A 24,082-nucleotide genomic window follows, 5' to 3' on the forward strand; every position below is an offset into this window, starting at 1 on the left:
AATTAATAAATAAATAAATAAAAACCAAAAACAGTTCTCAATCCCAGTCAAGGAGACGCATTTCTCTAGAAGTCAAAAGGTAATGGAGAATGAAAGAATATCTGTTGAGTTAGATCAGCAAAACAAATAATGCGTATAGCATACAAAATTCAGGACCAGAATACAGGAATTTCATAATTAACAACTAAATACTCTGGCTTAATTGTTAATTACAACATATTAACATTACACTAGTGGCAAAACATCCTAAAAAAGAAGAATATTGTAACAATGTAAAATACATCAGTCCTATATGTTTGCTTTGTACCAAGTTCACGTTCTGTGCAATATATCTGTACAAGTGCTGCCCTCTGCTGCTGATCTAAACAACTACATCCACACATTGTGTCTACTGTAGGGGTGTAACTCAAAGGGTCTGAATTTGTTTACTGCTCCAAATATCTGTACCTGTGTTACTATTTTAAACCTGAAATTTAAACCAAAAGCGTTTTTTTGTTTGGTTATTTTTGTAAACCTATTACTACGACCCTGGAAACAATCAACAGAAATGCCAGCACAGTAAGACACACTTACTGAGGAAAGTATTATCCACTCCCTTCTGCATGCATGAGCTTACAGATGCTCATGATTGGGTAGTGTTGCTGTGATTGACAGGGGAGAGAGATGACACCTCTCCCACCGAGAGAGTGTGGCCAATTTTACGCTCTTGGACTTCCAGCCATGGATGGTATATGGTCTGTACTTATATAGCTCTTTTTTTTAACCTTAGTGGTTCCAAAGCGCTCCCTCATTCACCCATTCTCTCTCTCTCTCTCTCTCTCACACACACACACACACACACACACACACACACACACACACACACACAGATTTTGGTCAAGACACATCAAGTGACATCACCACAACGCACTCTTTGATTCACGTGTGCCGAACACGAGTATAGCTAAACAAACGAACATCATTGGGAAAGACCCTGCAAAATAATTTTGTGCAATTCAAGTAGTTTTCCACAAATAAAACGAAGCAAGTTGCGTCGCAAATTTTGAAAAAAGCCACAGCAAAATCGAGCATTTTTGGCCGCAACAATCACGAAAAAATTATTACTACGAGGAAAAATAAACCATAAAAGTACAGAAATTATGTTCCTCAACTAAATAAAATTGTTCATATTTACATTATTGCTAAACTCATGACAAGGACAGAAAATGAAAACATTCACATAAACCAATTTGTCTTTATTGCAAAAAAGCTGAAGTTTGGTTACAGACAATTCGCTATAGAAAATATATTTTCAGAAATACCTTTTTTTTTTTTTGGGTTTAACATATGCATAGTCCTATGTGTCATTGGGCTCAAATGGGTCCATGGACCATGCCAGATTATAGAATTTTAGACAAACACCTGCTCAAAGAAATGATTGCATTTATGCCTCTTTGTGTTCATGAATAAGTCGTGCAGTGTCCTAATAAAGGCATCTGGATAGCACCGTTTATGTTTGACAACCAGCACAGTAGCACTTACTGGAACACAAAATATGTTGTACAGTTCATAAAGTGTATCATTTTCTATACACATACTGTATACACACACATACACACACACACACACACACACACACACACAATACTATGGGTCACGTGAGAACAGCTATGGCACACTTGGCTTGAGATGTTTAAGAGTTCAATGTGGAAAGGTTCCGCTCAGAGTGATGTCTCTTTCTGCACTGGACCCAGTGGCGGAGGTTGGAAGGTAAGAATCTCACTAAAAGTGAGTCCTGGACAGAAGGAGGGAGTGGGTGAGAGAAGCAGAAAGACAGAAGAAGAGAAAGAATGACTCATCGGGTATCAATATATAATAACTAAACACAGGCTGTCAGACTGAAAGCTACTAGATGAACATTGCTCATGAGGCTTAAAATCCATGAACTAAGGCATGATTCCTACACATGTTAAACAGTAGAGACGGCATGAGATCACTTTTTCTTTTCCAATAAAGATACTGAAACCTTGAGCATCAGCCGATACCCATGCAATATTGTTTGCTTTGAAAACTACCTTTAACAATTTACAATTAAGCTCTTTCACACAAAATCACTCGCATTACAGGAGAAATATAATAAAATCAATTTCAACAAAAGGGAAACTAGTCAAGTCACTTTATATGTAAACCTTTTCAATTTCAAAAATAAGTTTCTTTTCCAAATCCAATTATTTCCCATTGGTAACAGGATCCGATATCTGACATGTATTCCCCGGTATCCCATCCACCCTTTTTTTTGTTGTTGCTGGAATCGGCCCATCTCTGCTAACCAGTTAATCAACTGTCCCGTTGGCTTTTAGACACTACGATTTGAGCCTGTTTTATCACCAGATTTGACGGTCGCCGATGTAGGTGAACTTCATATGAAGAAGCTATAACTGAATAGTATCCATCTTCAAACCGTAGACTTAAGAGCTATTCAGATGTTTTGTGAGAGTTAAGCAGGCAGTGGTCCAGATGCTCCTGAAAACCCCAGTCTTAGACACTTTTGCTCAAGAGAAATCTGGTAGCCTTGGAGGCATGAACTACAAGCAAGTGATTTGCATAATCTAACTGGGCGGCCCAAAAATGGACCTGCATATCCCACCTCTGAATATGTTCAAATATCCAGAAGTAAATATTCATGTAGCCTTTGGACATAAATCACCAACTCAGATTAAATAATCTCAGATTGTGCTGATGGATAATCAGATGATGTATTTTAAAACAATCTAAAGTTGGTCAGCCTTGCAATGTGAGCAGCCTCATGAACTGCTTTTCCAAAATACACTGGGAAGATGCATCTGCACATGGCAGCAAAAATAATATTAAAAAAAAAAGTCAACACGAGGGTGAAAAGAGAGCGCAGTACATAATGCATGGAGGCTGGGTCGATTGAGCTGTAGCAGCAACACACATGCCTGCATTATATTACATGCCATTATGATATTCATAATGCTACCCTGACAGGTAGAAACTGGAAAAACTTTGCAAGGGGAAAAGCACTGTTCATATAACCTGAGCTGAGTGTGTACAAGTATTTCAAGGGTGACCAGCATGAAGTATATGTCACTCTATCTGATCCACCAAGGCTAACAGGAAAACAAAAAGCTTTTCTGTAATAATGGGGATTTTCAACAGACTTAACTTCTGTAGGGGTCACGTTTCATGTGCAGTGTGCACATGTGCAGTGTGTAGTAAACCTACGTTTTAACGATTATTTTTGCACAGTATGAGAATATACACCAATCAGCCATAACATTAAAACCACCTGCCTAATATTGAGTAGGTCAGCTCTGACTCTTCAAGGCATGGACTCCACAAGACCTCTGAAGGTGTGCTGTGGTATCTGGCACCAAGTCGTTAGTAGCAGATCCTTTAAATCCTGTAAGTTGCAAGGTGGGGCCTCCCATGGATCGGATTTGTTTGTCCTGAATATCTCACAGATCGGATTGAGATCTGGGGTATTTGGAGGCCGAGTCAACACCTTGAACTCTTGGTCATGTTCCTCAAAACATTCCTGAACAATTTTTGCAGTGTGGCAGGGCGCATTATCCTGCTGAAAGAAGTCACTGCCATTAGGGAATACCGTTGCCATGAAGGGGTGTACTTGGTCTGCGAAAAATGTTTAAGTAGGTGGTACGTGTCAAAGTAACATCCACATGAATGCCAGGACCCAAGTTTTCCCAGCAGAACATTGCCCAGAGCATCACACTGCCTCCATCAGCTTGCTGTCTTCCCATAGTCCACCCAGGTGCCATCTCTTCCCCAGGTAAGCGACGTACATGCACACGGCCTTCCAAATGAAGTAAAGGAAAATGTAATTCATCAGACCAGGCCACCTTCTTCCATTGCTCCATGGCCCAGTTCTGATACTCATGTGCCGATTGTAGGTGCTTTCAGCGGTGGACAGGAGTCAGTATGGACACTTAGACCGGTCTGTAGCTATGCAGTCCCATACGCAGCAAGCTGTAATGCATTGTGTGTGCTGACATCTTTCTATCATAGCCAGCATGAACATTTCAGCAATATGTACTACACTAGCTCTTCTGTCGATCGGACCAGACGGGCTTGCCTTCGCGCTCCATATGCAGCAATGAGCCTTGGGTGTCTATGACCCTGTTGCCGGTTCAATGGTTGTCCTTACTTGGACCACTTTTGGTAGGTACTAACCACTGCATACCGGGAACACCCCAGAAGACCTGCTGTTTTGGAGATACTCTGACCCAAGCGTCTAGCCATCACAATTTGGCCCTTGTTAAAGTCACTCAGATCCTTAACTTGCCCATTTTACCTGCTTCCAGCACATCAACTTCAGGAACTGACTGTTCCCTTGCTGCCTAATATATCCCACCCCTCAACAGGTATAATTCACTTCACTTGTCATTAGTTTAATGTTATGGCTGATCTGTGTACAGCACAAGCTTAACTGTGCAAGTTGTACAAGATTATAAAAATCATAACATGTGTACCTGGCTTCATTGTTCACAAAAGGTTCACAGTGCATGAAATTCAAGTCCACCACTTACGTTTCCATTGCTCCAGTGACTGCTCAGCATTGTCCAGTGAGTGATCGTATGGCAGAGCTTCAGTCTCCTCCTCTGGCTCACGAAACTCAGAGAAGTAGGGCAAAGCCATACCTTGAGCTGCGGTCACTCTGCTTTCCGGGTCCAGCAGCAGCATGGACTCTAACACAGCAATTGCTGCAGACCATATAATCACATATTTCTAAGTCTTGTTCATTCGCAACAACAATAAAATCTTTAGAGAGCTCTGTATACTAATTTACAAGTTTTGGCAAAATATATTTCTTGTAGATAGGTCAAGATATGTTATAGCCAAAAAATTAAATAAACAGGTTTTGACCAAAATGGGCTTTTCTGCCTGTTTGCCAGAATCCAGCCTCAGCGACATCTGACAGGGTTTTCCAGGCTGCCACAGATAAATGCTTTTTATAATTAAAATATACGTGTACCTTGCGGGTTGGTGTCCGGCAGCAAAATCTGAAGATCTTTCTTCCTAAGTTTGGGCATCTTCTGAATGTAGTTTTTAGCCTGGAATAAAGTAATTGGCATTCAGGGATCTTTCTGTAAATGTTCAAGTGAAGAATAAAATGCTGATCCTATATGGAGCTACTGAGTGAAATAGTGAGTGCATCTCACATCTTGGGATTGCAGTTTGGAGATGAACTCTTGCGTAGGTGTTCCTGTGATTTTCATGATCTCAGTCAATTGATCCAGGTCTGATGCAATGCGGTCAAGGGTAAAAAAATAAAATTTAATGCGACAAGGAAACAGGGCACATAGAACCAAAAGATTTAAGTATCACTAGCTATAAGCTTTTGGTACTATGTCTAATGAAGCCCCTCCAGAGGCATTCAGCAGTGATGTCATACAGTGTTATATTTGGAGAAGGGTAGGATACGATCATGTCCTTTGAACAGCGGTTTTCCAATGAGCATCTCTGCCATGATACAGCCAACAGACCAGATGTCCACTGAAAAAAGAGAGGTATGCTTTAACAAAAAATGGTTATGGTTTTAGGTACGGCCTTCTATGACTTCCCATCATTTGGTAGACGCCCTTATCCACACCAACTTAGAGAAGTGCTTTGAAGTCGCCATCAATAAATACATCCTCATACTGGTTCACTAGGTCAGGGACTAAGAGTACGATCTGACTAAAATACCTATTTGGAGAGGTTAGACTGGTTTGAAAAAACAACAACGAACACAAGAGTTTTTTTATTTTAAATAACAAAGTGCTAATTTAAGTACTTCATGAAGCCAGTTGATGACAGCCAGTGACTGAGCTGTTCAAACATCTAGGAAAAGTTCATTCCACCACCTAGGTGCCAGAACAGAGGCATTCTCTGTACCCTGGGAGATGTTGGGTCCAACCAAGCAGAGCTAGTGGATCAGAGGGAGTGTGGTGCATTGCAGGTACTTTAAGGTAGGTCCATTTTAGCTTTGTACAATTTTTCAGGCTGGATCATGATCCACATTATAATCATGATTATTTTTCAAAATAGTTTTTAAGACTATTTTGCAAACCAATGCCCCTATTGATTTAAATATAACTCTAAAAGTATACATAACCTCAAGAAAGTCATTTAAATCAGGGGTGTCCAATCTTATCCGGAAAGGGCCGGTGTGGGTGCAGGTTTTCATTCCAACCAAGCAGAAGCCACACCTGTGTCTACTGAAAGTCAAGATCAACTGATTAAACAGGTGGAATCAGGTGTGGCTCCTGCTTGGTTGGAATGAAAACCTGCACCCACACCGGCCCTTTTCGGATAAGACTGGACACCCCTGATTTAAATCCTTCATTTAGAGATAAATCCTTCATTTAAATCCTTCATGTCATGGCAACAGTGATGTCCTTCGACATCACTCATAAGTAGTGCCAGATATATTTGTTATTGGTTGCTTCAATGCTGTTATACTCAAGTGCACTCCCCATGCTATCTGGCTTTTGTAATACTCTTTGTGGTGCCTTCTAGAGGTTAAAAAGGTTTACTGTGTTTCCTCCAGGTTCCTCCAATCTTGCCTTTGCATATTTTGCAAACAACCGTTGTTTGCGCCATGTCCGTTGTGTGAAAGCCAACAGTTCCACATAAGTGATGTAGAAATTTTAGGCACCAGCTTCCCCGTGTTGTCAGCCATGCTGGGATGTTTACCTACCCTAGGATAAGCTGGCAGTCAACAACATGGAGAAAAGCCATCAAGATGAAAGAGGAGGCAGTCCATGTAACGGCTTGCCTGGTTTAATTGAGTGGTATAGGACAGCCAGAAAGGTTGCAGTAAAAGCACTTGCTTTTGGTTAGCTCCAGCTACAGCTATATCAGGCATTTCCAACAGTACAGAGCACCAGGGGTTGAAGCAGCAACTGCTGGAGAGATTATATCTCACAGCAGACTATGGAAGAGCAGGGGATCCCCCAGGAGAAACTGTGGCTTGTGATAGAGAAGTCGTGGCTGCCTGTGTCACTTGATGTGACTCCACCAGGTAAAGTGGAAAGAAACTGAATGAATAAAACTGCATAATCCGTCAGATCAGGGATAGAGCAACTTAATATGAGGGAAAATTTAGTTGTTGTGTGTTACAAACATAGTTAATTAACCATTTAACTAAATAATAGATAAATAAGTAAATAAATAAAAATCAGCTTTGTTATATCTGCAGTGTCCAAATATAAAATACCTGTTTATCTGTCTTTCTATCAGCTTGAATCTGATAATGCTGTGAAAAAGTATTTGCCTATCCTGATTTCTTCTGTTTCTGTACATCTCTCATACTAAATTTTTCAGAAATTAAAACAAATCTAAGAAACAAAGGTAACCTGAGTAAACACAAAATACAGTTTTTAAATGATGATGTGATTTATTGAAGAAAAAAAAAGTTATCCAATACCAACTGGGCCTGAGTGAAAATGTATTTGCCCCATAGTTACTAATTCCCCAAATCTATGAAACTGCATTCATAATGGGGTTCAGCTGGACTAGACGCAACTAGGCCTAATTACTGCAAGCTCTGTTCAATCAAATCAACACTTAAATAGAACTTTACCCAGGAACACACTAGGCCAAATTTTAAAGAAATTCCAGAAATGATGAGGAAGAAGGTGACGGAAATACATCAGTCTGGGAAGGGTTACAAAGCTATTTCAAAGGCTCTGGGACACCAAAGGACGACAGTGAGCGCCATTATCGCCAAATGCAGCACAGTACTGAACCTTCCCAGAAGTGGCAGGCCTTCCAAAATTCCTCCAATAACATAGCAACGCCTCATCCAGGAAGTCACAAAAGAGCCAAGGACAACATCAAAGGAACTACAGGCCTCTCTTGCATCAATAAAGGTCACTGTTCAAGACTCCACTATCAGAAAGACACTGGGTAACAATGGCATCCATGGAAGAGTGGTGAGGTGAAAAACACTACTAACCCAGGAGAACATTAAGAACATCCTCAAACCTTTTGGGAGAATGTTGTGTGGATTGAGGAGTCGACAGTGGAACTGTTTGGAAGACAGGGGTCCCATTACAGCTGGCGTAAACCAAATACAGAATTCCACAAAAAGATCATCATACCTACAGTCAAGCATGGTGGTGGCAGTGTGATGGTGTGGGAATGCTTTGCTGCTTCAGGGCCTGGGCAACTTGCAATAATTGAGGGAAACATGAATTCTGCTCTCTACCAAAAAATCCTAAAGGAGAATGTCCGGTCTTCAGTCCGTAAGTTAAAACTCAGGCACGACTGGATCATTCAGCAAGACAATTATCCAAAGCATAGGAGTAAGTCCTAGTAGAAATGAAAGACTGATCTCCAGTTATCGGGAGCATTTGGTTGCAGTTATTGCTGCTAAAGGTGGTACAAGCAGATTTTAAGTTTAATGGGTCAATTAGTTTTTCACATTGGTGACAGGTGTTGGATAATTTTTTTTGCTTCAGTGAAAAAATTAAATAAATACAAACTGTATTGTGTTTACTCAGGTTGCCTTTATTTTATGTTGTATTTCATCTGAAGATCTAAAACTATTTGGTATGAGATATACACAAAAATAGAAGAAATCAGAGGCAAATACTTTTTCACAGTGATGTAAGGATGACAAGTGAAAAGCATATCCAATAAAGATGACAAGTAGAAAAAAGGTGGAAACTAAGTAAGGTGTGGGAGGAGTCTGTCGAATTCTGTCGAAGCTTCACGTCACCTCAGAAAGTTCAGCTACCCAACAACAGAGCAATCTAAAACAGAACTGGACCATCTGTCAACCGATAAACTATTAAACTATGTTTTTGGGGGGGGATACCACTCCACCCTGCTATAAACTATGCCCCAGGGAAAAGCCCAAGTAGCTTGAACTATTTTTTTCTGTCTTGCTCTAGTGTTGGAAAGTTGAATAATACAACAAATAAACAACAAAGAAAACGGATTTCAAGAGGATTCCTACTCATCAACTCAGGATGGTCTTTTGAACCCTGAGTTCAGCAAGTGACGTCAAATCAACATGGCTGCTCAGAGCATAAACCATAAACAAAAGTAGCACCTCCTAAATGATTTATACTGCATATATATTCACTTGTTAAAGCTACAACACTGACTAAAACGTACCTTTTTAAGGAGGTAAATTTAGATAGCTGAAATGCCATCAAAATTCTGCAATGCCATCCAGATTCAACATAAGGTCTGTATGATTCATATCCAGACTGCAAGTCAGTGATCTCAATACTGAAGGTCATCTGGTAAATATAAAAGGCCTGCCATAGAAAAACATTATAGCTGTACAAATATATGACTCACCAGTCTGGGTGTAGTGCATCCAGCTGAGGATGACTTCAGGGGCTCTGTACCAGCGAGTCACCACATAGCCTGTCATCTCACTATCAGCCTGACGGGCCAAACCAAAATCAATGATCTAGCGTACAAAAATATATATATAGAAACATAAGGAGCATTACCACCTGCAGTAACGCAGATCATCAGGCAGGAATCGCATATGATACCGTATACTGTGTTACCTTGAGTTCACATTCTTCATTGATGGCTAGATTGCCTGGCTTGAGGTCCTGCAAGTTACAACTATAAGCAATGATCAACAATGCATTATTAATCCACTGGTGTGTAGAAGTATATGGAAATACATGCAGCTTACCCTGTGAATGATACCAGCAGCATGGATATACTGTGAACAAGAGGAGATACTATACATGAGTGAGTGTGTGTGTGGGTGTAAGAGAGAGGGTAAATATATACGACACACACCTTTAGTCCTCTCAGTATCTGGTAGACAAGGTACTGAACTCTGTCTTCTGAAAGCCTCTCAGTTTTCATTAGTTTCCCAAGATCAGTACCCATAAAGGGCATCACCAGGTAACTGTGTGTGAGAGAGAAAGCGACAAATAATTTTGGTATTTACTGAAGTCGTATCTCTAAAATCAAATGCTTGGATGCGTTACTGAGAACTCAAGCTCAAAACAAGTAAGTCGCTTTGGATAAAAGCATCTGCTAAGTGAATAAATGTAAATGTAATGTAAAACAAGATGAATTCCAAACAGCTAAGAGACAAGCAGCAAGGACACCATGCATTCTTGGTCATACATCAGACTTAATAAAAAAAAAAAAAAAAAAAAGAGAAGGAAAGAAATAAATTGCAGAATGATTAAATACTAAGCTTACAAGTCTTGGAATCGGTCCAGTGACAGGTCTGCGGTGAAAACGTTCAGTAGTCCAATAACCTACAGCCAAATATTGCAAAAGAGATGAAGTGAGTTCATATAAAGGCAAAAACACACAAAGAAAGCACACTATACATAACAAACATTTGGGTTCCTCACATTTTCATGCTTCATGTGTTTGAGAAGTCGGAGTTCCCGGTAAGCCCTCTTGGCAAAAAGTTCTGACTGGAAAGGCCGGAGGAGTTTCTTGATGGCAACCTTTGTCCCTGTTCTGCGGTCCTGAGCAGAGCTAAGGACATAACATTTATTATTATTATTATTATTATTATTATTATTATTATTATTATTTATTAAATTAAAGGTTTGCATACATTCTTGGGGAGGAATAATAAAACACTGTACAGAACTGTTAAAAATTCTGTTATTCACATGAGCTCTGTGGAAACCCAAACAAGTCACTTAGTTTGTCAGCAAGAAGGACGGAATTACAATTGTGTGTGCGTGTGTGTGCGTGTGTGTGTGTGTGTGCGTGCGTGTGTGTGCGTGCGTGTGTGTGCGTGCGTGTGTGTGCGATATTTAAAACACAAAGGAGGTTCAACAACAGGTTAAATAATGGCCTGGTGGTAATTTCACTGGTATTTCATACAGGCCATGACAGGCGTGGATGGTTTGCTGTGCGTGTCTCATCAGCTACTTGCACACTATCGAAACAGGAAATGAGGACTGACTTTATAACATACCATAAAAAAAGTATGTTAGCCAAGTTAGCAAAGCGACCGGGTTCTTCAACAGTTCAAAAAACGTACAATCCTTCAAACACGGGGATGAAACGCAATAAAATGGCGCATGGAGTATAGAAGGTGAATCCCACTCACCATACTGTACCATAAGCGCCTGTCCCAACCGGTCTTAACTCTCTGTATCTTTCAGGTACTTCCCAAATGGTTTTATTCACTTCCTGACGAAAATAACCAGGTCTCGAGCGTTGAGTCATCGTTTGCTAAAAATACTGTTTTAACTAACAAACAAACAAAAAACCACAAAGTTATTGTTTCACATACAGTCACAGTGAGTACCAGTTTCTTCGACACACCTATGACTGAAAATACCTGGGAAACGCCAAGCCGCGGCTGCGCCGTGAGCAGGTACTTAGCCACGCCCACACACAGCCACCATCCATACTAGCGTACTAAAAAGCATGCGTGTAAGTTGTACGCTACACATACGTCACTGTACTATTTAGTACGGTAGTATAGTTGCGTAGTATTTAACAGGCTGTTTAACATAAGAATCCTGTTTGTAGCCACAGAAATAGACCGTTAAAATGGCATCTACCCACGCTGGCGTGGTGCCATTAAGAGTGCATGTGTTATACCTGTAGTATGTACATTTCATCTAGAGACTTTTAAAAAATAATTGAAAGTACATAATCGGAACTAAAGGACCACTAAAATGCACGTTCCTCTGTAACAGATATGTACTATACCTTTATTATTATTATTATTATTATTAATTTTTAACCTTATTTCTGAGATATGTTTTTAATGTTATTGACATAGAAATGAACAGTCTAGGTTAAATACGTCACCCTTGCTGCTTATTTGGTTTGTCCCTCTGGAGGCAATCCTTAAAGGTTCTATGTAAATAAAAATTAAAATAATTATTTTCTCTTTGTCACTTGGTGGTACCCTCAAGGCACCTTTTGTTCCTTTCACCTGGAAACATGGATATAGTGTACTTTTTGAGTGATTTAAGATGCATAAATGGAACATAATTAGTTTTAGAGTAAAGCTTCAAAGGTACATATACACATTTCTAAGAAAAAGACACCTACTAAATGTACAAAAGGTGTACACTTGAGGGTACAACCCCAGTGACAAAGAAAGGTACAGTTTAGAAGCCTTTTTTTCAGGGGACTTCCCCTGTTAGAGAGGGTTTCAAGTAACACCCTTTTATAAAAAGCTAGGAATCCAAAGTTACTCATTTTACACTGCAATTAGTGCAATACTGATCTGTACAAAAAATTTATTTTTCTGTGTGTAAACTGAATTATTGACATGAAGAAATGTATGTTTTTTGCTAGCACCCATTTAAGTTTGTTAATTTTTACTAGTAGTATTTTTATATCTGGAGAATCATTATTAAATTATATAACCCCATGCCACTGGAAACCCCCTTTTAATTACTTTAAAAAAAAAAAAAAAAAAAAAAAGAGGAAGAAGTATCTCTCTGTATCTGCTTAAAGCACCTTCTCCTTGTTTAGCTTTGTATGTTGTGCTTAATCGGGGTTTTGGTAACAGGTTTATACATGCAGACCCTAAGGCACACATTCCTTTCTGCTTGTACCAAAACACAGTGAAAGTCATGTTCAAATGTTACAGTCCTCAATCAAGTCACCATCTGAAACAGTATTCCTTTCTTGTAACAAAAGATACTTAAAACTTAAATCATTATAGGAGTTTCATGAACTGAGGAAACAAATATTGTGACCTAATAACAAAATGTGGCATAGATGCATGTTGCTGCTGTTAATTTACAAAGAGCAACACTACAACAACACACAAAAACACTAACACATTGACCATGCTCTGCATTAGTAAATACAACAATGCTTTATTTTGCATTTAATGTCATAAATTGACTTATACATGTAAATCCACATCAGTTTATAAACCTTCAGAATGAAGTATCACAAATGAAACCATAGATGACACAAAATGTATAGCTCATAAAAATAACAATGAACAAAAAACGTGGACAGCTTTGTCTTTGGTAGATGTTTATTATATCTAAATGATCCATCCATCAATCAGTCTTCTATACCACTTATCCTACAGAGTCACAGGGAACCTGGAGCCTATCCCAGGGAGCATGGGGCACAAGGTGGGGTACACACTGGACAGGGTGACAATCCATTGCAGGGCACGATCACATACACATTCACACCATACGGTCACTTTGGACATGCCACTCAGCCTACCATGCATGTCTTTGGACTGGGGGAGAACATGCAAACTCCGCACACACAGGGCAGCAGCGTGAATCAAACCCCCAACCCTGGAGGTGTGAGGAGAACGTGCTAACTAAGCCACTGTGCGCCCTACATCTAAATTATTATGAAGTTAAACAATCACTCTTCTTACACAACGCTCATCAGTACCACTTGAAATTATTGTTCAGCATCTAAAAGTCCAGAAATAATAAGGCCTACATTCAGGTTTATGCTCCATTTGTGTAACGTACAGTGTCCACCACTAATATTGGCACCTTTGGTAAATATGAGCAAAGAAGGCTGTGAAAAATTGTCTTTATTGTTTAACCTTTTGAGCTTTTGTCATATTTAGTCTATTGAAAGCCAAGATCAACTGATTAAACAGGTAGAATCAGGTGTGGCTTCTGCTTGGTTGGAATGAAAACCTGCACCCACACCGGCCCTTTGCGGATAAGATTGGACACCCCTGATCTGGAGAGATTCTGTATGGAGGAATGGTCTCAGATCCCTTGCCATGTATCCTTGAACCTCATCAGTCATTATAGGAGAAGACTCAGAGCTGTTATCTTGGCAAAGGGAGGTAGCACAAAGTATTGACTAAAAGAGTGCCAATAATTGTTACACACCTATATTTAACAAAGATATTTTTTATACAAACCTGTGTTTTGTTTGCAATTGTCTGATATTCAGGAGCGCAGAGTATTTTTGTGAATTTTTTTGAACAAAAGATCAAAAGGTTAAACAGTAAAGACAATTTTTCACAGCCTTCTTTGCTCATATTTACCAAGGGTGCCAATATTAGTGGAGGGCACTGTATAGGAATGTAAACCTTTTAATCCAGGATAAGCTCATTTGCATATCATTACCCGTAACATAATTGCATATTAATTCTACATACATAATTTGTTGTATGATGGACAAATCAACTACCTGTGCACTTACATTTTGGAGCTTACAAACTGCTCCCTATCTTGTGCGTTAAGACTTTTTGCGCGCGCGCGCACACACACACACACTTTGGTTTATACGGTACTAAAACCTCTGTCTTCAGACTAAGACCTGTCTCTCAGACTGGTGGTCCAAGTCATCATTTATAACCAGTCAGATATACAGAATAGAATTTTTAATTCCAGCCATTAGTTTTTCTGTATATTCTTAAACTGGTTAATAGGAGTTTAGTACCTCAAACAGCCTTCACAGACAGATACTCAGAGACATGAATCTCTGGGCTGCTTGTCCTGAAGGCTTTAGGATGATCATGTGACACAGATTTGAGCAGCCCAGGCTGGGGGCTTGCTGTCATAAGACACAATCACTCTGTTCTCTGCTCCTGTAACATCCTCCTCAGCCTCTCTCTGTCCCTCTTCTTCATCCCTCTCTTGTGCCTCCTCTGATCCTCGTCTTACCATCCAGCCCTCCTGCGCGCAAAACGGCTTCTCCAGCACTTTCAGAACTCTCTGAACCTGATGACAAAAATCAGTGGATTTTTTGGTTTCATTTCATAAGAATACACTTTTTAGTATTGATCAGGTAAAACTGAATACGGTAACAGCTTAACCTCAGAGAAGTCCCCATTCTCTGCTGCTTCTATTGCATTCTGGGCGATGTAATTTCGAAGCACTACACGAGGATTGGTGCTGTCCATCACACGCACTCTCTCCTCCTGCACCGCCTTCACATCGCACTCTCCCTCACACTCACGAGCAAGACGCTGCCTGGAGGCAAGCAAAGACAACATGTAAATGCTGTGGCAATTCATAAATGCTGGACTGTTTATGCAAAAATCCTTATAGCTGGTAAATATAATAATCCTTTTTAAAAATCTAAGCGCTCTAAGAGGGTGTTTTGACAAATGTACTCAAGGGACCACACCACTTCCATCATGTTTATTCTAGCTTTCTACCATCTGCTCTAACTGATGAAACCGCTGAGTGTTTTATCACTTGGGTTTCCAAGCAACCTGTTGCTGCCTAGCACAAACGTGGCTCTGTATGACTGCATGGACAGCACTGAACACCTCATCGCTATCTGTACCTGTACTGTTTAATCCAGCAGGTCCATTCCTCTGTCTGCTTGTTCTTCAGGTCCGTCTCTGTGCTTTCCAGCAGCTCCTTTAACCTAGAGAGCTTCTCCAGCTGTCGGGCCAACGTTCTCCGGTCTGACAACATGCCGAACAGCGCAGGGTTACTCTGGGCCAAGGAGAGCAGCATTGAGAACTCACTGTGGGGAAACAATGGCTGATTAAAAGCACATAACTTTTCTAAAATTAATCAATTTCCTGCTTTAAATCCTCAAATGTGGATATAAGTAAAAGTAAACAAAATGGGGAAAAACATACAGAGGTTATATACTATACTTGTACCTAATATACATTTCTATACCTGGGAATAAACACCATATTCATGTAATCTAGCTCTATTTACTTAGTCCAATAATGACATTTAAACATAAGCACCTGCTTTAATCTAGAGCAGCGTTTCCCAACCTTTTTTCAATCACGGCACCCTTTGAAAATGTTAAAAAAAATTTTTTAAAAATTGTAGCACCCTACACAAACACTAATGCTAGACAGCGTTAGCTACTTCAGGATGAAGTTGATGTCCAGAAGCATCTGGAGCTTTTCTTTTAAGAAATCTGTTCATATTCTTCTTCACTACACACGCATCGTCACGCATACTGATGTTGACGTGCTGCTGACAGGTCAGCGAGGGGGGGTCGAGGGGGAGGGAAGTATTATTTTTTTATATATAATTTATTATTATTATTATTATCTGCGTGTCTGTCTGTCTTATTATTTCTGAGTCTGTGTTATTATTTCAGACATCAGATATTTATCATATATATTAAAAGTTTTATACACATTTTAAAAATGTTCGAAGGATTTTTTTTACACGGTACCCCTGCTCTAATCAGACGGCACCCCAGTTGGGAAACACTGGTCTAGGGCGGTGGTTTTCAAAGTGGCGCCCGGGGGGCCTCAACAATTTGGTGTGAAAAATAAATAAATACATGATTTTCTCTTTCTCACTCTCAGACAACCACACACACACACAATCAATTCCTAATATAATGTAATGTAAAGACATAAGATGTAATTATTAATAAAAAAGGGGGATATATTCAGAAGTCTGTACTTTTAATGTCTTTTAAAGACATCTTGCAAAAGGGGGGCCTCTGTCAAATGTCAATGCCATTTGGGGGGGCCTTGCCCTGGAAAAGTTTGGGAACCCCTTGTCTAGGGTATCAAAACATTTACAATTGTCACAGAGGAAAAATAAAAATTAAAATCAGTCAAATAAACACAGATTAACAGGTTGTGTTAGTTCAGTAATGGAAAGACATTTTTATCAATATTGCCACAAGGTGACAGCAGTTTGTAAATCAGGGGTAAAGATTAGATTTCCGAGCTGGGCCGTTATACTTCTTTCATGGGTATGAACAATGTAGGAACAGTACCACTGAATTTGTGTGTTATTCTCTCACCTATGTATCATGAGCTATGTTTCCATAGACGTATTTTTATGCGAATTTTGGGATATCACATAAAAATAAAAAACGCTGGATGGAAACACCAGATGTGAATAAAATCTCCGAAATGCGGATTTTAAAAAAAAACCTTATGTGCTCAATTGAGCTGGATGTTTTTTTTAAATTCGATAAGAAGACGTGTGCATAAACCACGATGGAAAAATATTTACCGGATAAATTCCTCGTCGCACATCAAAAAAAGTCATGTGACTTTTCCTCAACAAATCATGTGATTGGATAATTGGTACAGAAAAGTTGAAACGTGGGAAGAGCGAGATGCGCCAGTTCTACCAGATGTGATGATTCTGTTCTCTTGAACACATGGGATGGAAATGGTGGTTTATTCGCAAATGTTTTGTGCGATATTCAAAAACATTTTTGCATAGTTTAAATGTTCAACTTGGATTGAAACATAGCTATGGAAATTACCTTTGGGTGGGCAGACTATCCTTTGGGTGGCCAGACTAACTTTCAAGTACTCCATGTTTGCCAGTTTTAGCATCAAAGTGACCTAATTTCTGCCAAAGATATTAACTACAGTAAAAACTTTAGACTAGCAAAGTCTTTCGAATCCATTTCTGAACAAATTATCTACCAAATTGGATACAACTCTAATGATAATGATAATGAGTGTTTATTGGACACAGCACAGTGAATTTATTTTCTTCACGTACCCCAGCATGCCAGGAAGTTGGGGTCAGAGTGCAGGGTCAGCCATGACACGGTGCCCCTGGAGCAGAGTGGGTTAAGGGCCTTGCTCAAAGACCCAACAGTGGCAGCTTGGCAGCACCAGAGCTTGAAACCCCAAACCTTTTGATCAGTAACAGCAGTAGCCACCACTGCTACTCAATGGAGTCTTGTTTGATTTAGATGGTCATAACAATTTCACACAATTTCACATTGTGAAATGTCGACATTTTCCACTATATAGTGCTAAAAACCTGAGAATTTCCTGAACTGAAAAAAATGTTTCTGTAAAAGTTCCAGCTTTTTATACAACAGTTCGTTTCGATCCACTAATTTGACTGGCCGAGTGGCATTCCAAGAGTGCTTATGTTTAGTATATGGGCGGCTGTGGCTCAGGTGGTAGAGCAGGTTGTCCACTAATCGTAGGGTTGGCGGTTCGATTCCCGGCCCACATGACTCCACATACCGAAGTGTCCTTGGGGCAAGACACTGAACCCAAAGTTGCTCCCGGATGGCAAGCTAGCGCCTTGCATGGAAGCTCTGCTACCATTGGTGTCTGAGTGTGTGTGTGAATGAGACACAGTTGTAAAGCGCTTTGGATAAAAACGCTACATAAGTGCGGACGTTTCGCTGTGTGTATTACTCCACTCGTTTGTGTTCACCACATACAATTCCACTTCCTAGTTTGAAATGGTTACTACAGCAGAGTTAGCGATATCATCCATGGACACAGCAAATGACTTACTAGTAACTGAACCCTTAGCAACACCTTTAATAACCGTCACCTAAAACCATGATTACGTTATTTTTCTGCATAGGTAGGTTTCTTCTGCATATATGGTAGCTGACCTAAATATGAAAACTTACAAGTGAAACAAAGCTTGCTGCAGGAAATCTCTCAATTCAATAAAAGGTTTGCTAAGTGAAAAAAAACCCCACATATATGCAGAGAATATGAAAGAATATTTAAAGTGAAAACTGCCTTACCGTGGGTCCATATTAGGTTTGCTGGCAGCCTTTAACTCCTCTAGAGAGGCACACTGCTGCAAGAGAAGCTCTGTGGCCTGTTTGACAAGTTCAGCATCCTCCACTGTGTCTCCTTCTGCAGGACATGAGATCTGACTCAAACAGCGGAACGTGTTGGTGAAGTCAGCACCTGAAAATTCACACAAAACAGACGATAGTTATTCAGAGCAGAAAACAGGACAGAATATTTTGCTCTTAAAAACACATAGCTTAAAGTCATTCAAGTCTTTTTGAAATGTCTAGTTGTAGTAAGTTAAGGTGACTGGATGTTTTTCCACTAATCTGAAAGGATTATAACGACCAAGAGCAGTCACCTTGAGGAACTCGTAACAAAAGAAGTTTATTCCTGCCTAGGTCTCCTCAGTCCCTACCCGTGTTGTGCATTGTCTGCATTAGGTTTGTGATAAGCAGCTCATCTTCTGGTTCCTCTTTCCTCAGCAAGCCCAGTTTCCTTCTCATATTGCTCAAGTAGAATGTGTTGAAGAGGGGCGAGTACTCCTCCAACACCGCCTGCGCCCGGTCCGAGGGCAGATCTGGGTTCAGAGCTTCTGCTAGCCGAGCCAGGTTCCAGTGACAGATTTCTGGCTGAGCTCGATATGAGTAACGGCCAGAATTATCAGAGGCGTTGCAGATGAACTCTGGATCAAAGCTTCAGAAGGAAAAACAGCAAGTGACATTAACGTCAACGATCAACAGAATGCATGTGCACAGAAAAATCAGAGGTACACCAAGTCAAATTAAGGTCAAGGGGTTTTTTTCCTCCCACTTTTTTTTTTTTTAATTCATGTCGATATCAGAAGGAACTAGAGAAGACCAATCACGGCCCAAATCCTGGGTGAAATACCCAGGTTACCAGGTTACAGATCATTTTCAGTTTCATAAACGGCCAAGAGAAACCCTGAGCAAGATCTTTTAACATAGTGGCATTTAGTTAAAGTAGAATCTTATTCAATGGAAAGTTAATACACAATGATGATTTCAAAGACATCAATGTAGCACTGATAGCACTGACTGTGTGTAAGACCATACCGGTCCATGAAGCCGAACGGTCCATAGTCCAGTGTAAGCCCCAGAATACTCATATTATCAGTATTGAGGACTCCATGACAGAATCCCACACACTGCCAATGGGCCACAAGTCTGGCTGTTCTCAGCGTCACCTACGACAGAAAGAAAACCATTGGCAACCTTGAATACTTATATACTTAACAATACATCTAATAATGTTTTGTGTGGGAAACGCCACAATGTTTACAGGAGTTTGCAATTTTTCGCATCACTGTGAAAGACCGTGCAAAACAATTTTGTAGGGATGCTCCGATCAATCAGTCGCCAATCGGTATTGGCCAATAATCACATTCTATGACTCGATCGGTAGTCTCTAAATTTGGCCGACGTAAAACACGTGAGGATGTAAAAAACACGACGACGTTAAACTTTAGCGCTGCAGTCATGTCATCACCAGTGTGGAATTATTACGAGGTCTCAAGAAACAAGGAAAGATTTGTCATTTGCTGTGTATTTTTAAAGGCCTATTGAAATGTTCATTGTAAAATTAATATTTGTTGTGCTTATTTGTGGTATTACTTTATCTGGGGGAAAAAAAGGTTAACAGTGACGGTCAACAGAAAGCTTACATATCACTTATATAAAGCTTGAAAGATCGGGATCGGCTGAACATGGTGACAAGAAATAGGTAATCATATCGGCGGCAAAAATCCTGATCGGAGCATCCCTACAATTTCGTGCAATTTCAATATCGCCAATCCAAGTAGTTTTCCTCAGAAAAACACACACACACAAAATAAAAATCGCAAATTGCATCACAAATTTTGAAAAAAGCCGCAGCAAAATCAAGCAGTCTGATAAAGCAGTCCATACAGGATTTCGAGGAGTTTTTTGTGATTGTTACGGCCAAACTTTTCTGATTTAGCTGCTGCTTTATTCCAAATTTGTGATGCTTTTTTGTGGAAAACTACTTGAATTGATGAAACTGCAATTGCACGAAGTTGTTTTGCATGCTCTTTCGCGGTGATGTTTGTTTGTAAATGAGACCTTTTAGCTGTGCTCATGTTCGGTGCACATGAATCGAAGGGGACTTTGGCCGAATAAGCGTTGTGATGACGTCACATGACGTCATGGCCCAAGTCTGTGGAAATCTTGAAAAAATTGCAAGCTCCTGCGAATAATGTGAGTTATCATGGTTTTGCATTAATTTCTGCAATCGCAAAATGGCTAAATCCTGGAGGGACTGATTAGGTAAAGCATACCTCCCTAAAGAAGGCAGTGTTCCTCTCCACTGGGTCTGAGTGGCTCTGCTGGATCTCTGGGTAGAAAGTATCAATGACATAATCCAGCATTTGAGTTCGTATCTCAGTATATCTATAGCTGGGGCCCTGCCGACCTGTGAGCTCATCCTCCTGTTTGAAAATCTCAAATGAACCAAACCTGCATAAGAACAACAATACAACCAGCTCTCTTTCATTAATCAGACACCATCTACCACACAAATGACTAAACAATCGCTATACAGGTATAGCTGTAAAAACGTATCCTTTTTGCTTGATATAGCATGTCACTGGCAGTGATGTGAATAAGACAGCACTGACCTGATAAAAGTGGGAGCGATGCGCAACACCACCGAGCATCTCTCCATGCGTGGATTGCCATTGTAAAACACATCTCTCATGACCCGCGAGTCTGAGGTCACTACAGAGCCAGCCCGTGTGGTAGGAATCCCAAGGGCAAAGACAGCTTCGCTGCACAAGAACTCACGGATGCTGGAGCGCAAGACTTTACGTCCATCCGCTTGCCTGAAGAGAGAGAGGAGTGGTATGACACTTGTTATGAGAAACACTGGGCTGAGATCACAGTTATAATACAGATCAGTGTGTATTTTAGGTTGAGTAGTAAAATGTACACTAGTGAAATGATCATGCAGAGAGCACAGTGTACTGCACACTTCCTGTGCAATACAAAATTTTTATTTTTTTTAGTAGACCAGCCAAGTACACCGATCAGCCTAAACATTACAACCACCTGCCTAATATTGTGCAAGTCCCCCTAATGTTGCTCTAACATTTCTGACCTGATGGACTCCACAAGACCTCCGTAGGTGTGCTGTGGTATCTGCTACCCAGATGTTGGCAGCAGATCCTTTAAGTCCTGTAACTTGTGAGCTGGGGCCTCCATGGATTGGATTTGTTTGTCCTGAACATCTCACAGATGCTTGTTCGGATTGATATCTGGGGAATTTAGAGGCCAAGTCAGCATCTTGAACTCTTTGTCATGTTCCTCAAAACATTCCTAAATAATTTTTGCAGTGTGGCAGGGCACATTATCCTGCTGAAAGAGGCCACTGGCATTAGGGAATACAGTTCCATGAAGGGGTGTGCTTGGTCTGCAACAATGTTTAAGTAGGTGGTACGTGTCAAAGTAACATCCACATGAATGCCAGGACCCAAGGTTTCCCAGCAGAACATTGCCCAGATCATCACACTGCTTTTATTGGCTTGCCTTCTTCCCAGAGTGAATCCTAATGCCATCTCTTCCTCAGGTAAGTGACGCACACACACCTGAGCGTCCACATGATGTAAAAGAAAACGTGATTCAGCAGACCAGCTCACCTTCTTCCAATGCTCCACGGTCCAGTTCTGATACTCACGTGCCAATTGTAGGCGCTTTCAGCGGTGGACAGGAGTCAGTATGGGCACTTTGACAGGTCTGCAGCTACGCAGCCTCATACACAGCAAACTGTGACACTGTGTTCTGACACCTTTCTATTATAGCCAGCATGAACTTTTTCAGCAATTTGTGCTACAGTAGCTGTTCTGTAGGACAAGATGGGCTAGCCTTCGCTCTCCATGCCGTTCAATGAGCCTTGTGCCCCCATGACCCTGTTGCCGGTTCACCGGATGTAATTCCACTGGACCTCTTTTGGTAGGCACTAACCGCTGCATACCAGGAACGCCTCACAAGTCCTGCTGTTTTGGAGATGCTCTGACCCAGTCGTCTAGCCATCACAATTTGGCCCTTGTCAAAGTCGCTCAGATCTTTACACTTGCCCATTTTTCCTGCTTCCAGCACATCAACTTCAAGAACTGACTGTTCATATGCTGGCTAATATATCCCACCCCTCTACAGGTATAATTCACTTACTTGTCAGTGGTTTTAACGTTATGGCTGATCTGTGTAAATGTAAGTTACCATCATTAAAAATGTATCCTCACACCCGGGACAGGCTCCAGATCCACCATGAACCTGACCAGAATAAAGTTACTGAAGATGAACCAATGATTGATGATGATTTTAGCCTCAATCATCAGTCTTGTGAATTTATCCATCCATAAAAATACTCCCATGTTTGTCAATAATAAATGACGTCCTTGGGAAGTCTACCTGGAATAAGGCGTGAGTCCAGAACCCTTCAGCTGGATCTCCCAGCGCCTGCTGGGGTTCTCCTTTAGCAGTTCAAGACTCTGATCAGCTGGAGCTTTCACTTCACCCAAATAACACGCCGCTCCGTCGCCCAGCTGCCCCGCGAAGTGGCCGAACTGGTGGCCGCAGTAGCAGTGGGCAGCGGGCTCGGAGCCTGGCATCACCCTGGAGCCGCTCAGGTACACAGCGCCCAGAGGGTCACTGATTACCTCCTCCGCGCTGAGGCCGAGCAGCGCCATGGCGGGTCCGGAAACCGCCACAAAGCGAGGCTTCTCCAGCGGCTGCGGCATGACTCTGGAGAAACACGCGCCGCGGACTGTCCTCACTCCCGGAGCCTCCGACTCCTCTACAGGGAGCTTTCTCAGCACGACATTATCGAAGTCCAGCCGCTCGAGCGGGGAACGACTCGTCGCGATCGCCGTGCCCATACCGTCCATGGAGTAAGACCTCAACAAACCGGGGTTGGAGTTGAAAATGTAAGGTCGTATTAGACGGAGTACATTGCTAGCCATTAACGAACTACCTTGTGCTAAAACGAGTTAGGTCATGTTTGGCAAACTTAAAAACAGAAAGCAGACCGACCAAAACCATAACGCATTAATTAACACAGTGCACTTCATAGGGCACAGAAGTTGTTATTTAATACTCAATGTAGTGCATAGATATAGGGAGTAGACAGCTATTTGATTTTTGCCATTCTGAAATCCGGTCCGTCTTTGTTTATGGTCCCCCTAGAAGCACACTGGTAGGAACCAATGTTTTAAAGCGTATTTTAGCCTGAAATCCGTGTTGTGATCCAAATCATAGCACAGTTATGATTAATAACACCAACGAGAGATACCTGCAATAAAAATTTTTTACTAGTAGAAATATTAATCCCAGACATCTTCTATAAAATGTAGACTAATCATATCATTAACCGTACTATTTTTGACTAGTAGTAAATCCCATGTCAGTAGTACTAGACTAGTAGTAATCCCATGTTTGACTAGTTACCATTAACGTCTCCATTTCTTTTATTTACATTTTTAGTAAAAAAAATAAATAAAAATAATTTTAAAAAAACGTGGTGAGAAAAGTGTGCAGATTGCATCTTTTAGTGAGAGATTTTTAAAAACATTGAACAATATTTTAATATTCACTGACGCAGCTGTTACACCGTTCAATTTAAAGTACTCCTAGAGATTATGGTAACAGCGCGTCAGATCTGATGTCAAAGTCA

At 40.8% G+C, this 24,082-nt stretch overlaps 2 protein-coding genes across 4 annotated transcripts; both read right to left on the bottom strand.

Annotated features, from left to right (window-relative positions):
• Positions 1-1,220: 1,220 nt before the first annotated feature.
• On the bottom strand, positions 1,221-11,386 carry mapk12a (mitogen-activated protein kinase 12a). 2 transcript variants are annotated; one of them, XM_053622866.1, is made up of 13 exons: positions 11,300-11,386; positions 11,066-11,208; positions 10,350-10,479; positions 10,192-10,250; positions 9,778-9,889; positions 9,668-9,697; positions 9,534-9,581; positions 9,316-9,430; positions 5,443-5,514; positions 5,181-5,260; positions 4,994-5,072; positions 4,548-4,721; positions 1,221-1,774 (listed from the first exon to the last, which is right to left on the bottom strand). In XM_053622866.1, the coding sequence occupies exons 2-13, from the start codon at positions 11,182-11,184 to the stop codon at positions 1,701-1,703; spliced, it is 1,092 nt and encodes a 363-aa protein (XP_053478841.1). In that variant the 5' UTR covers positions 11,185-11,208; positions 11,300-11,386; the 3' UTR covers positions 1,221-1,700. The 2 variants fall into 2 exon arrangements, with proteins under 2 accessions (XP_053478841.1, XP_053478842.1); XM_053622867.1 differs by lacking the exon at positions 11,300-11,386 and having other exon boundaries at positions 9,316-9,403; positions 11,066-11,290.
• A 179-nt stretch (positions 11,387-11,565) lies between these two features.
• Positions 11,566-23,691, bottom strand: selenoo1 (selenoprotein O1). Of its 2 annotated transcripts, none has more exons than XM_053622864.1 (9): positions 22,822-23,689; positions 21,033-21,236; positions 20,694-20,871; positions 19,453-19,583; positions 18,795-19,072; positions 18,385-18,553; positions 15,217-15,402; positions 14,741-14,897; positions 11,566-14,645 (listed from the first exon to the last, which is right to left on the bottom strand). In XM_053622864.1, exons 1-9 carry the CDS (start codon positions 23,370-23,372, stop codon positions 14,430-14,432), a joined length of 2,070 nt encoding a protein of 689 aa, XP_053478839.1. In that variant the 5' UTR covers positions 23,373-23,689; the 3' UTR covers positions 11,566-14,429. The 2 variants fall into 2 exon arrangements, with proteins under 2 accessions (XP_053478839.1, XP_053478840.1); XM_053622865.1 differs by having other exon boundaries at positions 14,439-14,645; positions 22,822-23,691.
• Positions 23,692-24,082: the final 391 nt, after the last annotated feature.

Source organism: Ictalurus furcatus, chromosome 4, assembly GCF_023375685.1.
Source record: "Ictalurus furcatus strain D&B chromosome 4, Billie_1.0, whole genome shotgun sequence".
NCBI classification, from domain to species: domain Eukaryota; kingdom Metazoa; phylum Chordata; class Actinopteri; order Siluriformes; family Ictaluridae; genus Ictalurus; species Ictalurus furcatus.

Coding starts and splice junctions, on each gene's coding strand:
- mapk12a (XM_053622866.1), bottom strand. CDS start 11,184: ATGACTCAACGCTCGAGACCTGGTTATTTTCGTCAGGAAGTGAATAAA. Junction 10,480..11,065: donor GGCGCTTATGGTACAGTATG/GTGAGTGGGATT, acceptor TTATGTCCTTAG/CTCTGCTCAGGACCGCAGAA. Junction 5,515..9,315: donor GATGCACTACACCCAGACTG/GTGAGTCATATA, acceptor CTCTTTTTTCAG/TGGACATCTGGTCTGTTGGC.
- selenoo1 (XM_053622865.1), bottom strand. CDS start 23,372: ATGGCTAGCAATGTACTCCGTCTAATACGACCTTACATTTTCAACTCC. Junction 19,584..20,693: donor ACACTGCCTTCTTTAGGGAG/GTATGCTTTACC, acceptor TTTCTGTCGTAG/GTGACGCTGAGAACAGCCAG. Junction 15,403..18,384: donor AAACCTAATATGGACCCACG/GTAAGGCAGTTT, acceptor GTTTCCCCACAG/TGAGTTCTCAATGCTGCTCT.